The sequence below is a fragment of the Perna viridis genome, chromosome 13, assembly GCF_037379345.1.
Source record: "Perna viridis isolate PV_CMFRI_1.1 ecotype Kerala chromosome 13, ASM3737934v1, whole genome shotgun sequence".
NCBI lineage: Eukaryota > Metazoa > Mollusca > Bivalvia > Mytilida > Mytilidae > Perna > Perna viridis.
This window is the reverse complement of record NC_142457.1, coordinates 32,418,100-32,431,226: the sequence shown is the minus strand read 5'-3', so window position 1 is coordinate 32,431,226 and position 13,127 is coordinate 32,418,100. Positions and strand designations below refer to the sequence as shown.

The window sequence follows — 13,127 nt, the reverse complement described above, 5'->3', positions numbered from 1 at the left end:
TTAATGCATTAATGTTTATTCAAGCAATAATATGTCAATAAATAATTATAAAAATGTATATCAAACACACTATGTATTCATTCAGGAGATCCAGTATTGGGATTCTTCATTGTATCAGTCTTTTTTATGATTATGACTAATAATTGCTATGATTCACAAAACATATTTTTATTACATTGGAAGACTTGATTCAAAATAAATAAAACAAAAAAACTACATGACACAAAGTTTTTCATAAACTATTCTTTTCATGCTAATTTTTTACACTAAATATTTTTAAATGACAAAAGCAATAATTCATATAAACTAATTATAATTAATTTTTATATTGACAGATTAACAACCAATATTTCAATGTCATAACCTTTCTTTTAAAAAACATCTTCCTAAACTTGATGTATTTTTCCTTTCAGTAAAGTTGAATACAAATATACAAGTATTTAAATGTTGATATGTGTATAATATATATTTTGTTTGAAGAGTGAAAAAAGACAATGCATTAAGTATCATGCAATTTGAAAGCTACAAGATCACATGTTTGTACTTTGACCTCTGACCTTTGTAAATAAAAATATGAAGCAAAAAAAAAAAAAAATGAAACTTTGACTAACTACAATTTTTTCCAAAAATTCTGTCTTAGTTTTTAAATAAAAAAAACTCTAAAAATAGTATACTTTTTATCTCTTCCTCTTTTTTGTTATGGTCTATCAAACAGAGTACAAAAAATACATCTAATGCTTTTTATTTGCAAATTACCATTTTTGAGAGATATTGTTTCATATGATGAAAAATAAATAGCTGTACAAGGAATTTTTTTTCCTTTAAATTAAAAAAAATCAAGGCATAGTACTACAGTGTAATACAGTGTAATACATGTAAACAATGGGAATGGATGTAACACAAATATAGAAAAAATGTTTAACATTTTCAAAATATATGAAAAATTATGAATAAACTGCAAAACCCTGTGACATACAGCAAGCATAGCATGGCAATAAATGTCAATTTTATGATGTCGTTTGACGACGCACTTTGGTTCTCACAACCTGCAACATGATGAGTTTACGTGCTCCAAACTTGTCACCAAGGGCAACAATGGTGCCTTTATCCTGGCTCAAGGTCACATTGAAAACATCAACACCTGTATTGAAGGCACAAATCTCACTTCCATTCTTTGTTCGCCAAAGACGAATGGTGCCGTCCTTGCCGCCAGAAACTATAATCTCATTATCTGCTGATATAGCTGAACACCAAACCTGAAAAAGGAATATTATCATTAAATTTGCGATGTATTTGATCATAACTTTCAGGCTATCTCCTGCCAAAATGTGATCAAAATTCTGTGTTTATTTATAAATTTTATAAAGTCATTCCTTATAATTTAATTTTAGTATCAAAATTCAAGGAATAAATCAGCAGAAAAGGTTGATGACATCACAGTCACATGACAGAATTTGGTCTATGAGATGAGGTAAAAATTTCTTATCCAATAAGAAAGAGTGTTACATCTGAAATTAAATTATTAGCAAATAATCATCAATTATTGAAAAAAATCTTCATTAATAAATAGGATAACCATTTGATTATTGTGAATAACCAAAATCTGAACTGAGAATGCTAATGCACAGAACACGCTTTAAAAAAAAAACATCATTCTTTTTTATTGTAACAAATAACTACAGTATTAACATCATAAACACTGACCTCATCAGTGTGACCTCTAAGAGTCCTTGTAGGTTTTTCTGTTGACATATCCCAGAGTTTCATTGAGTGATCAGCAGACGCAGACACCAGAAAATTATTGTCCTGTGAGAGAGTAACGGCTTTAATCTCACCACTGTGGGCGTGGCGTCCTGCATCAAGCAGCTGCCTCTCAGGCTGTCCTGTCTTCAAATTCCAGACTACCAGATCACCATTACGTAAACCTGTGCAGGCTTCTTCATGAGGCAAAATGGCAGTACATTCTGGATTAGCATCTAATTGTAGAATGTTTGCATCATTTATATTGTAACTGGTTAATGTCATGTCAAAAACAACAAATTCTGCACAGTTTTCAAAAGAATTTGAAAACCCTGCTACACAGTAGCGATCATTCTGTGATAAAGCTAAGTAGTTCATATAATCGTTGTTTCCTACAGGGGCATCATATCTCATTTCTTTAATTGGTTGATTTCCAAGTAAGTCCCACACAACTATACTTGAAGCATTACCAAATTTATCTGACCGTCCAAACACCACTTTATCTGGATCTGACATGACACACAATGCTGAACAGGCCTCATCCAGACTCATATCTAAAGGCTTTCCTGTTACAAAGTCCCATATCTGAAAATAAATTGATTGATTCACTGTAGATAAAGTCCAATGCAGATATTTCATGCATTTCAGGGCAAAAACGTTTTACTCAATAGAATAGACCCTGCTATGTACTAATCTAACAAGCTTAGTCATGTCTTTGATGTGCTAACAGAAACAACAGGCCACAGGTAGGCATATTGTACCACTTGGACACATTATTCTCACTTTGAGTAAGAAAGTCATTACTCCATCTCCTAAATGCCACATGTTTTGTGAAGAAGCAGTTACTACCAATTTTAAAGTCTATGGTGTGACACAGCAAAAAATGGAACCTAAACCTTCAGCACTGGAGTTAACTACCACAAAAATATCAATAATAGAACATGTAGCCTCTAATACATGTATTATGCAAATTCAATGTGTATTAAATGGAAATGCTTCCTTGATGTATTTGCTTGCATTTACACTATAAGTTGAATGAGCTTTCTATGAAAGCAGCATTAAGAAAAGATATAGCTATAAATTTGTGGAATGTAATTTAATTTTATTTAAGCCAAATTTGAATGTAGTAGTCATCGAGCCTGGGTTAAAGTTGCCAACACATGAAACTTCATGAATTTTAAAACAGTCAATTAAGGACTTTTTACAGACAACAGCATAGTAGCGTGAAACCAGTCTAACAAGACAACCCACTTCATAACAGATTCAATATATATTGAATTTATGCAAACCTAACATTCATCTCCATCAAAATTTTGTTGAAAATTCTGATGTAGGTTGGTTAACAATACTGTATAGAGGGTTATTTAGGTTATTTTAAGGCAAAACTTGTTGAGGGTTTCTTATTTTGGTGGATGCTTAGTGGTGCACAAATAATGAGTAGGTTAATATATAAAATAAAAGAGCTGATTTCTCTGTTATGAAACTAGATACACTGAATGAACTTTGCCAACTTGAGATTCAATGTAGTTGGAGCATTTTCAGACTAGGGTTAGTAAAAATTGAGAAGTATCCCTTTTAGCCCAGGGATAATTTTTTAAGTGAATTTATTTTTGATTTTTTTAGACAGACCATTAAAATGTGCAAAAAATAGCAACCCTGTGACAATTACCTGCTATATGGTAAACTATCTACCACAGCAACTTCTACCCATTCCCCCACAACAAAGAATACTGACCTGTAATTTTTTCACTGTGACACCTTTCCTCGTGGAATATTCATTAATTTCAAGGTCAGCATGTACAGCACCAACAAGCAACCGCTCATTACAAGCCAAATGAAGATTGGTTGAACCAATGGTGTCACCCTTCATGATTCTCAATAACTCTCCAGTCTGAAAGAAGTTAAAGGATGTTAATAAAACATAAAATGTTTCACAGGATGCAGCTTGATAGGACTGCAGATTTCAAAAAAAGAACAGTAAAAAAAAATCAAGAAAAGTCGTCATGTGACTATTTCCAACTAAATTCAAGGATTGAGTAATCATCTGAAAAAGAAATTAATCATGCAACACATACAACATGTAATAAAAATCTAATTCATAAGTTTGTTTTTGTGCACTTCTAATATTTGCAAAGCATTGGTTATTTATTACCTAAAAATGAGTGCACTTTTCCTAAAATTTGCAAAGCATGTACTATAAACCATGAATTTTATTACTTTTGTTGTCAGCCTTAAAAAATACACTGAGGCATTTGTAATTTTCATAATATCCGTTTTTTTTCATGCACAAAGTTTTGTTCCCAAAGAGATTGAAATTGACTTTTACCTGCATATTCCAGACTTGTGGTGGTCCTAGTGTTGATCCAGTGACTACAGTTTTACCATCCTCATTCATCAAACAGCAATCTACACGGACTTCATCACCAGCAGCTCCTGGTGTGACAGCTCCACCTGTTGAGTGATATGTCACCAGCTGTTGGATACCTTGGTTGTTAATCAAAACGGTTCTTACATTCTGGACCTAGAGTACAAGATATAAAATATTGCTTATCTCTTTATTTTGCAAATTTTGGGCTTTTTAATGATAACAAAATGCTGGTTAGTTCTAGGAATATCACTACATGAATTAGTCACCAAAAATAATAAAAAAATAGATTTTCTTAGGTGCGGCCCAATTTAGTACCCCTTTAACTTCAAAACGGTTAAAGATAAGTGATATCAATATTTGTCTTCAAAATCATTTAACTTACAAATTTTTGGGCCAAAAATAGACATGTTTTTACTATGGTACATCTAATGAAAGGTAATCATGGATAAAAGAAATAAAATGCAAAAATTGAATTATCGTTTTCAGGACCTACAAAAATGTGTTTAGTAGAAAACTATACCATCCTTGAAGATTTGGAGGTGTTAATCATGGACAGTCACAAATTGAATTTACTTGCAACATCTTAGCAGAGCCAGTAAATAATTTTTTGTGACTGTCAAATCAAGATTGCTGACAAAATATCTTCAAAAATATAAAAGCTACACATCAACTTTTATTAATTTACATTTGTATGTTCCACTGGGCCTATATGCTCCATTTCCCTTTTTTAAAATCATAAAACATTTCTTGCACACAAAGTCTTCCATTTTCCACAAATAAATATAGATTCTCCTTCACCAATGGTTTCATTTCTCCATTCAAGATGGTAAAATCTAAATTTTCAACATGCAAGCTTTACACAGGCAGATATTTTTCACATGAAATTCATGTTAATTGAGCTTCACATGAAATTAACATGAACTTCACATGAAATTTACATGATTTTCATGTGAAATTCACTGAACATGAATTGCATGCGAACAACTCGTGCGAATTTCAAGTGAAGGCTTGATACACATGAATTTCAGATGAACTCTGTCACAAAGTTTATTTGCTCAGTTCAGGTGAAAATCATACTTTAAAATAATTTAAATCAAGAATAGGCTCAAGGAGAAGGGGTTTCTTCCATGAAATCTGATAGAAACCTTGTAAAGATTAAAATGGTAGAAAAATTCTAGCAGAAATTTAATTTTAGACACTCAGTGGTTAAAAAGTTACATGCATTTTTAATCACAGGCTGTGAATGGGAGAAACATGTTTGGCATTTTACCTGATAATTGGATTGACTTTGCATTGTATTCATGGTGTTATATCTGTTCATTGTACTGGTTGCTCCTACACCCATCATGGTACCGGTTCCAGTAGCAATGTCATAGTCAGCTGTTGTAGATTCTCCATCCATAACAGAACCTCCACCCATTGTGCTTGTACTATACATTCTGTTGTGAGTGTAAGATCCACCTACAAAGTATTCACACCATTTAGACAGGGGTGAAAAAAAGCACTCTTGGTCCACCACTAGTATACTACAGTATAAAAAGATTTTTAAAATTTAAGAAAAATTATATTATATTACTTTTTTTTTAAATTTTAAAAATCTTTGATACTGTAGTATACTAGTAAATTCATAAAGTTAAACTAGAAAATTATTACTGAAGTCAGGTTCAAAGTAAGAAAATTTGTCCAGCTTGTCGAGCCGGCTAAAACTAAACCGGCTTAAAGTAAAGTTTATTTACCCTTGTACTTATGACTTAACTTTTTTTCTTTGTGTGTGTGGGGGGGGGGGGACAAGTTTATCTTCCTTTATGTAGTAAACTTTTTTTCAATGTTGTCAAGATTTATGGGATGTAAAACAAAAAAAATGGGGGAGTGGGTTTATCATTTACCATACTTGACAACACTGAAAAAAAGTTTACTACATAAAGGAAGATAAACTTGTTTCCCCTCCCCTAAAGAAAAAAAATTAACTCCCACTTACAGCTTTATTATAATGTGTGACAGACAAACGGACAGCAAAATACCATATGTCCATCAAAAGACAGCTAGAAAAATTTGTAGATTAAATCTATCCTACATACTGGAAGTCATACAGACACAATACAAATGGCTTGATTCAAATACATACAACTTTGTATGTTCACACAATGTTTAAATGAATTTAAGATGACTTTTTTTTTATTCAGTTTGTTACATTGTGTATGTAGATTGTCTCTGTTACAAGTGTTCATATTTAGGTCATGTTTTTTGGGGTTTTGATGTATTTGAATCATCTCACTGCTGTCGCTTTGGTATTTTTTTTGGCCGATATTTCATTTGATATAAATAAATGTAAGGTGAAATTTCATGTGAAAATCACATGAATTTCATATAAATCTTGATTCACATAAATTTAGTGTGACCTATTTTCACCTGTGTAAGGATTAAATTGCAAAAATGTGAATTTTTTTGGTGTCTGGTTATTTTGGTGGTTTTCTCCCAAAACAGGTATGTTTTATTTTGATGTGTTTAGGTTTGGTAGTTAATAAACATTTTCATTGACAATTCTAGCAGTCACCATTTTTGGGGTGTTCAATTTTGGCACTTTAAAGACAGGTGCCAAACAGGCCAAAATAAAAATACTTAAAAAATTTTCCAATTTAAGGTATGATTTTACCAACCTGTACCATAACCAGTCCCAGTTCCATATCCAGAGACGCTGCCACCTCCTCCCATCGTCCTGGTAGTTGTAGATGTGTATTCACCAACAACACCATAACCGCCACCAGTACCACCTCCAATACCAGCAGCTGATGAACTACCCATGGTATATCCACCACCAACGTAACTACCATCGGCTGTTAAGGTTGAAGTTTGTTGGTAGGAAGTGAATGCAGAACTTCCTCCTCCGCCAGCACCTCCAGCACCACCATTCATAACAGTAAGCTGAAATAAAGGATGTAAATGTAGGAAATAATTTGTGCTGAAAAAAAAAGGGAAATTTCAGATTTCAAGAAGTTTGTGCCATTGCAGTAAATAAACTGAAATTATTCTACAATCTTTTTATATTATTGAATTTTTATTTAAAAAAAATGCATACTTGAATATAGGTTTGAACAACCGAAGGCCATTAAGATGTAGCTAATCATAATCATATTAGTTTTTTAAACACAGTTTCCAGTATATAATACAACATGTTGCCCTATGACCTATGTAAATCAGGTATAAAAAATGTTATAAACAGTATTAAGATGGTACTGTTATTCCATATATATGTACAGTGTACATTTATTGAGTAAAATAAATAAATCACCATGCATTTCTTTTTATGTAAATACGGATTACAGTTTAAAATGATTATTTACATATATGGCATGGTGACATTAGTGAAGTAGTTGCTATTTTTCAAAAGAAAATGAAGCATTATTTTGTAAAGATATCTTTTTTTCAAACAGCTCCCTTTTCCAAAGTAAAAGAAGTGCTTTATTCATTTCAAATGCAAAAGCAGTCAAAAGATAGTTTGAAATGTGGAGATCAGAAAAAGAATATTTGGCCTTTCCACTATCCACCAAACAAGTGAATTAACCTTGATTGAAACTAAAAAAGTGCATGTTAAAAAGCAGTAAATTGATTAATTTGATAATCAGCCAAGATTACAATCAGTCTGATTAAAGCATGTACTTTCAGGGATTGTTTTAGCAGGGATAGAACTAGAATTTAAAAAAATGAGGGGTGTGAGAGCAGAGTGGTTGATACTAAGGAGTATTATTAAGGTTTCATACAAACAGTATTGGTTTTTGTCTAATAATGGAGGAGTTACTATTGTTCCTATTTAATCTTGCCAGGATTCAGTAGCTGTTTCTAACATTTTTGTACTATGTTCCCCTTACAAAAAATTGTACCCTTGACCAATTTATGTGTAATTGAACCATTCATTAAAGTTTTGACAAACCAAAATCATTTATTTTTTACTTAAGTCTCCTTTCCCCACAATAAAATGTTCCCCTAGACTGATTTTTGTGAAAATCATTACCATCCAAGATTTAATTAGTACTAACCATTCACCAAAGTTTGAAGGAAATCGATAAAAATGGAGGCCTATTGAGGTGACAAGAAATTGTGACACAGGTCAAAACATTATACCCCTTGTAACTTCCTTAAGTGGAGTATTAAAACTAATAATACTGTCAGAAAAAGTAAGACAATTCTGAGTATGTTATACCTTGAAGTAAGGTATCTTTATTTGCAAGCATTCATGTATAATTTTGTCATGCACATCAAAATTCTCATGAAGTTCTATGAATGTCCATTAAATACAAGAGAAGTTGGGCTTACAAGATGCTTGTTCAAGACAAGTGATGGATTCCTTTTAACAGAGGAATATACAGTTCCCCAGAATTTGAATCCACCTTGAGAAGAAATCATGCAAACTTAACACAATAAATTCAAATATGCTTTTAAAGTGAAATTCACTTTTAATACATGAATGTCGTGAAATTTATGTGAATTCATTCACAGATTACTTGCACAGGTGAAAATCATGTGAAATAATTTTACTTGTGTACCCCTCCAAACTCTACTACACAGAGTTAAACAATCCAAGGGGGGTTTAAATTGAAAATGTCATCAAAATTCAATGAGACATGCAAAAAAAGTACATGCTTAATTCTGAAAAATTGTAATAAGGTTCATACCTCTGTTTCAGGGTAGATAAAGAAAAATTCAGACTGGGAAGAAACAAACAAAAATCCATTATGGCCATTTCAATCTGTTGGGAGTAACAATTTGGTTACTTTTTTTAGAGGCTTAAAGGTTATATCAGATTGGCTTTCTTTATAATTTCTAGCTTGATTATATAGTTCTTTTATGATTTATTCTCTGAATTCTCCATTTTCATTACTTGGAACCTTTTTCCACTGTGGAATCAATTCTTTCATAAAATAAATGCCCCCTCCATCCCTGCTAAAAACAAATTGTTACTCCCCAAGTTGTAAAATCTTAGCATTACATTCAAAACCATTATCTCTTCATGAAATGCTTACTCATTCTTAACTGGGAACACTAGTATAATTTCTTATACCGGTATCTCCATAAAAAGCACATGCATAACAAAAATTTGAATGGAATAATTGAGATGATAATTGAAAATTATCTGTGAAAGCAGAAAAAAGCAAAACATTTAAATTTAAAGCAAAATATGAGCAAGATCAACTAAAATTGATTTTTTAGCAGTAATAACAATCAAAACAAAGCAACTGAGCAAGGTAGGCAATAAATAACAATGTTTATTGATTTTTTACTGGCAAGGTAGGCAATAAATGACAATATTTACTGAATTTTTACTGGCAAGGTAGGCAAAATAGCAATATCTGTTGAATTTGTTCTGGCAAAACAGGCAAAAAATGACAATGGCTATTGAATTTTTCTGGTAAGGTAGGCAAAAAAGAGAATGTCTGCTGAAAGTTGTTCGGGCAGACTGGTGCACAATTAAACACTTATTAGCAAGCAAATCAAACATATACTTACTTCTGTGTCCAACTGTTTGAGAGTGAAGAAAAAAAAATCTTAAAACACTTCAAAGAGTAATCAAGGGAACCAAGGTTATAGCGGTAGTCAAAAGAATGCAATCCAGGGACAAAGACCAGACATGGAAAACAGACATACACAACAAAGAACATAAAGTAACTAAATTAATACATACAAAGTAACAAAAGCAAATGAGCAACTCGGACTCCACTAAAAACTGGGAGCATGGACTAGGTGCACCAGTAAGGTAAGTGTCCTCTGCTTTTCTAGATACACCTGCCACAAATTTGTTGATGTGATTACAACAGCTTTATGCTTTTAAAGGTTGATTGATTGATTGATTTTCGTATTGGGGAGACACTCCCATAAAATTTATGAAAAGTTTATAATCTCCAAAATAAAAGTGTAAGAATTGTTAAAGGTTTTTTGAATAATTACATAAAAAAATTATGCCTATAAGTAAAAAACTACCACATGCAACAGTGTCAATGAAGGAAATTCTCCCACATTAACTGTTCCAAAGGTTAACAGGTATAGATAAATCTAGTTCAAGTTACTGAAAAGTAAGTTACACTTATAGAAAACCTGCTTAAATTATTTTTTGACTTTTTACCTATACAGTCTCTAAACAGAAAACCTGTCTTATAAGCTCTGTTAAGGGAAAGGCATTTATATTGGTTTGCTGTTATTGGTTGGAAATTGTTAACAGTACATTTAATGTATATTCATAAATTCTAAAATTTTTAGGACTGGTCCCCTCTATTTAAACTTTCCTGCTTACCTTAGCTCCTCCACCACCTCCTCCTGCACCAGAACCAGCAGCAGCCGAACTTCCACCTCCACTACCTATCAATGCCTGAGTTACAGAAACGTTGGTTGCTGTGGGAGATGATATTGACATTTTGGCTCCACCTCCACCACCACAAACAGGAGTACCAGGCTTCAAGCCATTGAATGCCCATATCAGACTGGCTAAAAATGCCAAAGTACCAAGGATCGCTCCCATGACAGCACCAGCACGGGCACTTCCTGCCCCTCCAACACCGACAGGGATCGTACCGATTCCACTTCCTGTCAGACCTACAATCATATTATACTCATAATTCATTTTTATGTAAACTGAACAGTTATCAGTCATTGGGCTTACTTTAGATAAGTTTCAATGTACCTATACAGCATATCCACATTTGTTTCATGTAAGAATAGTTTTTATACTCTGCAAAAGACTCCAGTATTAATCTCCTTTTAAACAGATAATTCCTTTATTTACCTTATACAACAGGTCCACCCACTAAATCCTGGTAATGACCTCTACCTCTATTTTTTCCAGTTTGTTTATTGTTGTATTTTCCCACCACTGTCCAAGGTTAAGGAGAGGATTGAACCCCACTATTTACTTTTAGTGCCTGTAGTACAATGATTGTTGTTTTTTATGCTCCTTGTTATTTGTTTTACATTTTGTCTGTAGATTAGGTTATCTTTTATGAATAGTGTCACTTCATTTATTTTAGGGCCTTTTACAGATTGGGTTTTGTCCATCATTGAAGTCTTGTGTGGTGACCTGTAGAAGTTTGAAGACTTGTGTGGTGACCTGTAGAAGTTTGAAGACTTGTGTGGTGACCTGTAGAAGTTTGAAAACTTGTGTGGTGACCTGTAGAAGTTTGAAGACTTGTGTGGTGACCTGTAGAAGTTTAATTGTTGATTACTTGACTTTTGATGGATGACTATCTGACTATCTCAATGGCAATCATACCACATCTCCCATTATTATATCTCTATTTACCTGAAGAAACAGGTCCACCAGACCCTTGTAATGACCCTCCTCCACCAGAAAGGCCACCTCCTCCGCCAACTCCAGTTCCACTACCTCCACTGGGTCCCCCGGCACCAAAACCTCCAGGGACTACCACTCCACCTCCTCCGATATCCCCAGGAATGATATAAGGTCCACCATTAGGAGGGAGAGGAATTCTTGGTGGCGCTGTTGGTTTCCTAAATAAAAAATATATTATTACATCAATTTGTCTGATATGTTTCTCTCTCATTTATCCCTTCAATGAGTAGCATGACAGGTGTCTTGTAATGAAAGACACAGGAATTGCTCACCTACTTCCAATTCACTCTTTTTAAGTTTGTCCAGATCTTTTAAATATGTACATCTTCATGTAGACTTGTTACAAGTCCTTCTTTATTATATATATGACACAGAAAATCTATGTAATTATCCTCTCTGATAATGCAACTTCTAGCTGCTCCCCACAATAATTAGTATACGTAGCAAAACATGGACTTTTATCCATAACTTCTCTGGAAATTTCATGAAAATCCTGTGGGTGGTTTAGGGGGAGTTGTGCTGAAGAGGTTTTAACATGTAAAACCCTTAACTTGGATTTTCTCCCTTTGGAGTCCTCATACAGTTATCATATTCCTTAATGCATACCTACAAATGATGCCCAACCTTCCTTTTAAATTTTATCAAAATCACTTGTGGGGTTTAGAAGGAGTTGTGCTGACAAGTTTAACACATGTAAAACCCGTACGTTGAATGATCTCCCTTTGGTGTCCTCTGAGAACTTATTCATTTATACATATCAATATATGAAGCCCTAACTTTCTGTAAAATTTCTTCAAAATCCCTTGAGAGGTTTAGGAGGAGTTGCATTGACAGGAAATGTAGACACATGTACAGATGGACAGACAGACAAACAGACAGAAGGGTCCCAGTGATTTTTCAACACTTTCTAAAAGGGCCCGTGCCTTTCAATCTGGGAAAAAAACTAGGAAATTTATAAGACAATTATATTTCATGATAGATCTGGTTACATGAGTCCCAAAATTGACATCTTTCTAAACAAATCATGAAAAGCTAAAATAGAAAAATTTCCAACTTTTTATGGTGAGCCTTGGCTGGTCATGTTAAATTAAAATAATCAATAGCAGGTTTTGTGAATTTAAGGGGAACATTTGGGAAAATAATTATGTTTATGACATTGTCTTATTTCCACTTTAATTCATATATACAAAAATTACTGTGAGGTGATTTCTATATACCCCCCCAGCAAACTTTGTTTGCAGAGGGATATAAAAAGGGCAAAACAGTCACTGATAATCAAACCATAAAAGATATTCCCTCCATGTACATGGATAATTATTATTATTTATAATTTTTCTATTATCTACATTTCTCATAAAGCGCTCTATTTATAAACAAAGCACTGTACACTATAAACATTTAACATAATAAATATTAAGAGATGTTTACTACAAGTAAATGGAGAATTAAAGATATTGCCTACATATACATACACTTTTTGGACAAGAACATAACCAGGTTTTCCATTTGTGATAACATTATAACTTCCCTTCCACGAAGCTCCAGCAGCAGAGTTTCCAAGATCAATAAACCTGTTGTTCTTGTAGAAGGCACCTGTAAATAGTCAGTGGTTTCAGATTAAATCTGTATTTTGATATCCCAATACAAGAAATTGCCACTTTACCAATTCTGTGGACCCATGTC

The 13,127-nt window shown here is 33.1% G+C and overlaps 1 protein-coding gene across 10 annotated transcripts in view; it reads right to left on the bottom strand.

Annotated features, from left to right (window-relative positions):
* Positions 1 to 13,127, bottom strand: part of LOC148600356 (uncharacterized) — a 72,275-nt gene continuing 59,148 nt past the window's right edge. For 7 of the 10 annotated variants that reach the window (XM_088558002.1, XM_088558003.1, XM_088558001.1 and 4 more), the window contains 11 exons: positions 12,917 to 13,037; positions 11,394 to 11,602; positions 10,392 to 10,690; positions 9,611 to 9,622; positions 8,779 to 8,811; positions 6,766 to 7,030; positions 5,379 to 5,569; positions 4,067 to 4,261; positions 3,476 to 3,631; positions 1,705 to 2,325; positions 1 to 1,256 (listed from right to left, as the gene is read on the bottom strand). In XM_088558002.1, the coding sequence (XP_088414128.1) occupies positions 1,008 to 1,256; positions 1,705 to 2,325; positions 3,476 to 3,631; positions 4,067 to 4,261; positions 5,379 to 5,569; positions 6,766 to 7,030; positions 8,779 to 8,811; positions 9,611 to 9,622; positions 10,392 to 10,690; positions 11,394 to 11,602; positions 12,917 to 13,037 (2,351 nt within the window). In that variant the 3' untranslated portion in view covers positions 1 to 1,007. The remainder of the gene's footprint in view (positions 1,257 to 1,704; positions 2,326 to 3,475; positions 3,632 to 4,066; positions 4,262 to 5,378; positions 5,570 to 6,765; positions 7,031 to 8,778; positions 8,812 to 9,610; positions 9,623 to 10,391; positions 10,691 to 11,393; positions 11,603 to 12,916; positions 13,038 to 13,127) is intronic. The other 3 variants (XM_088558008.1, XM_088558006.1, XM_088558009.1) reach the window with 3 other exon arrangements.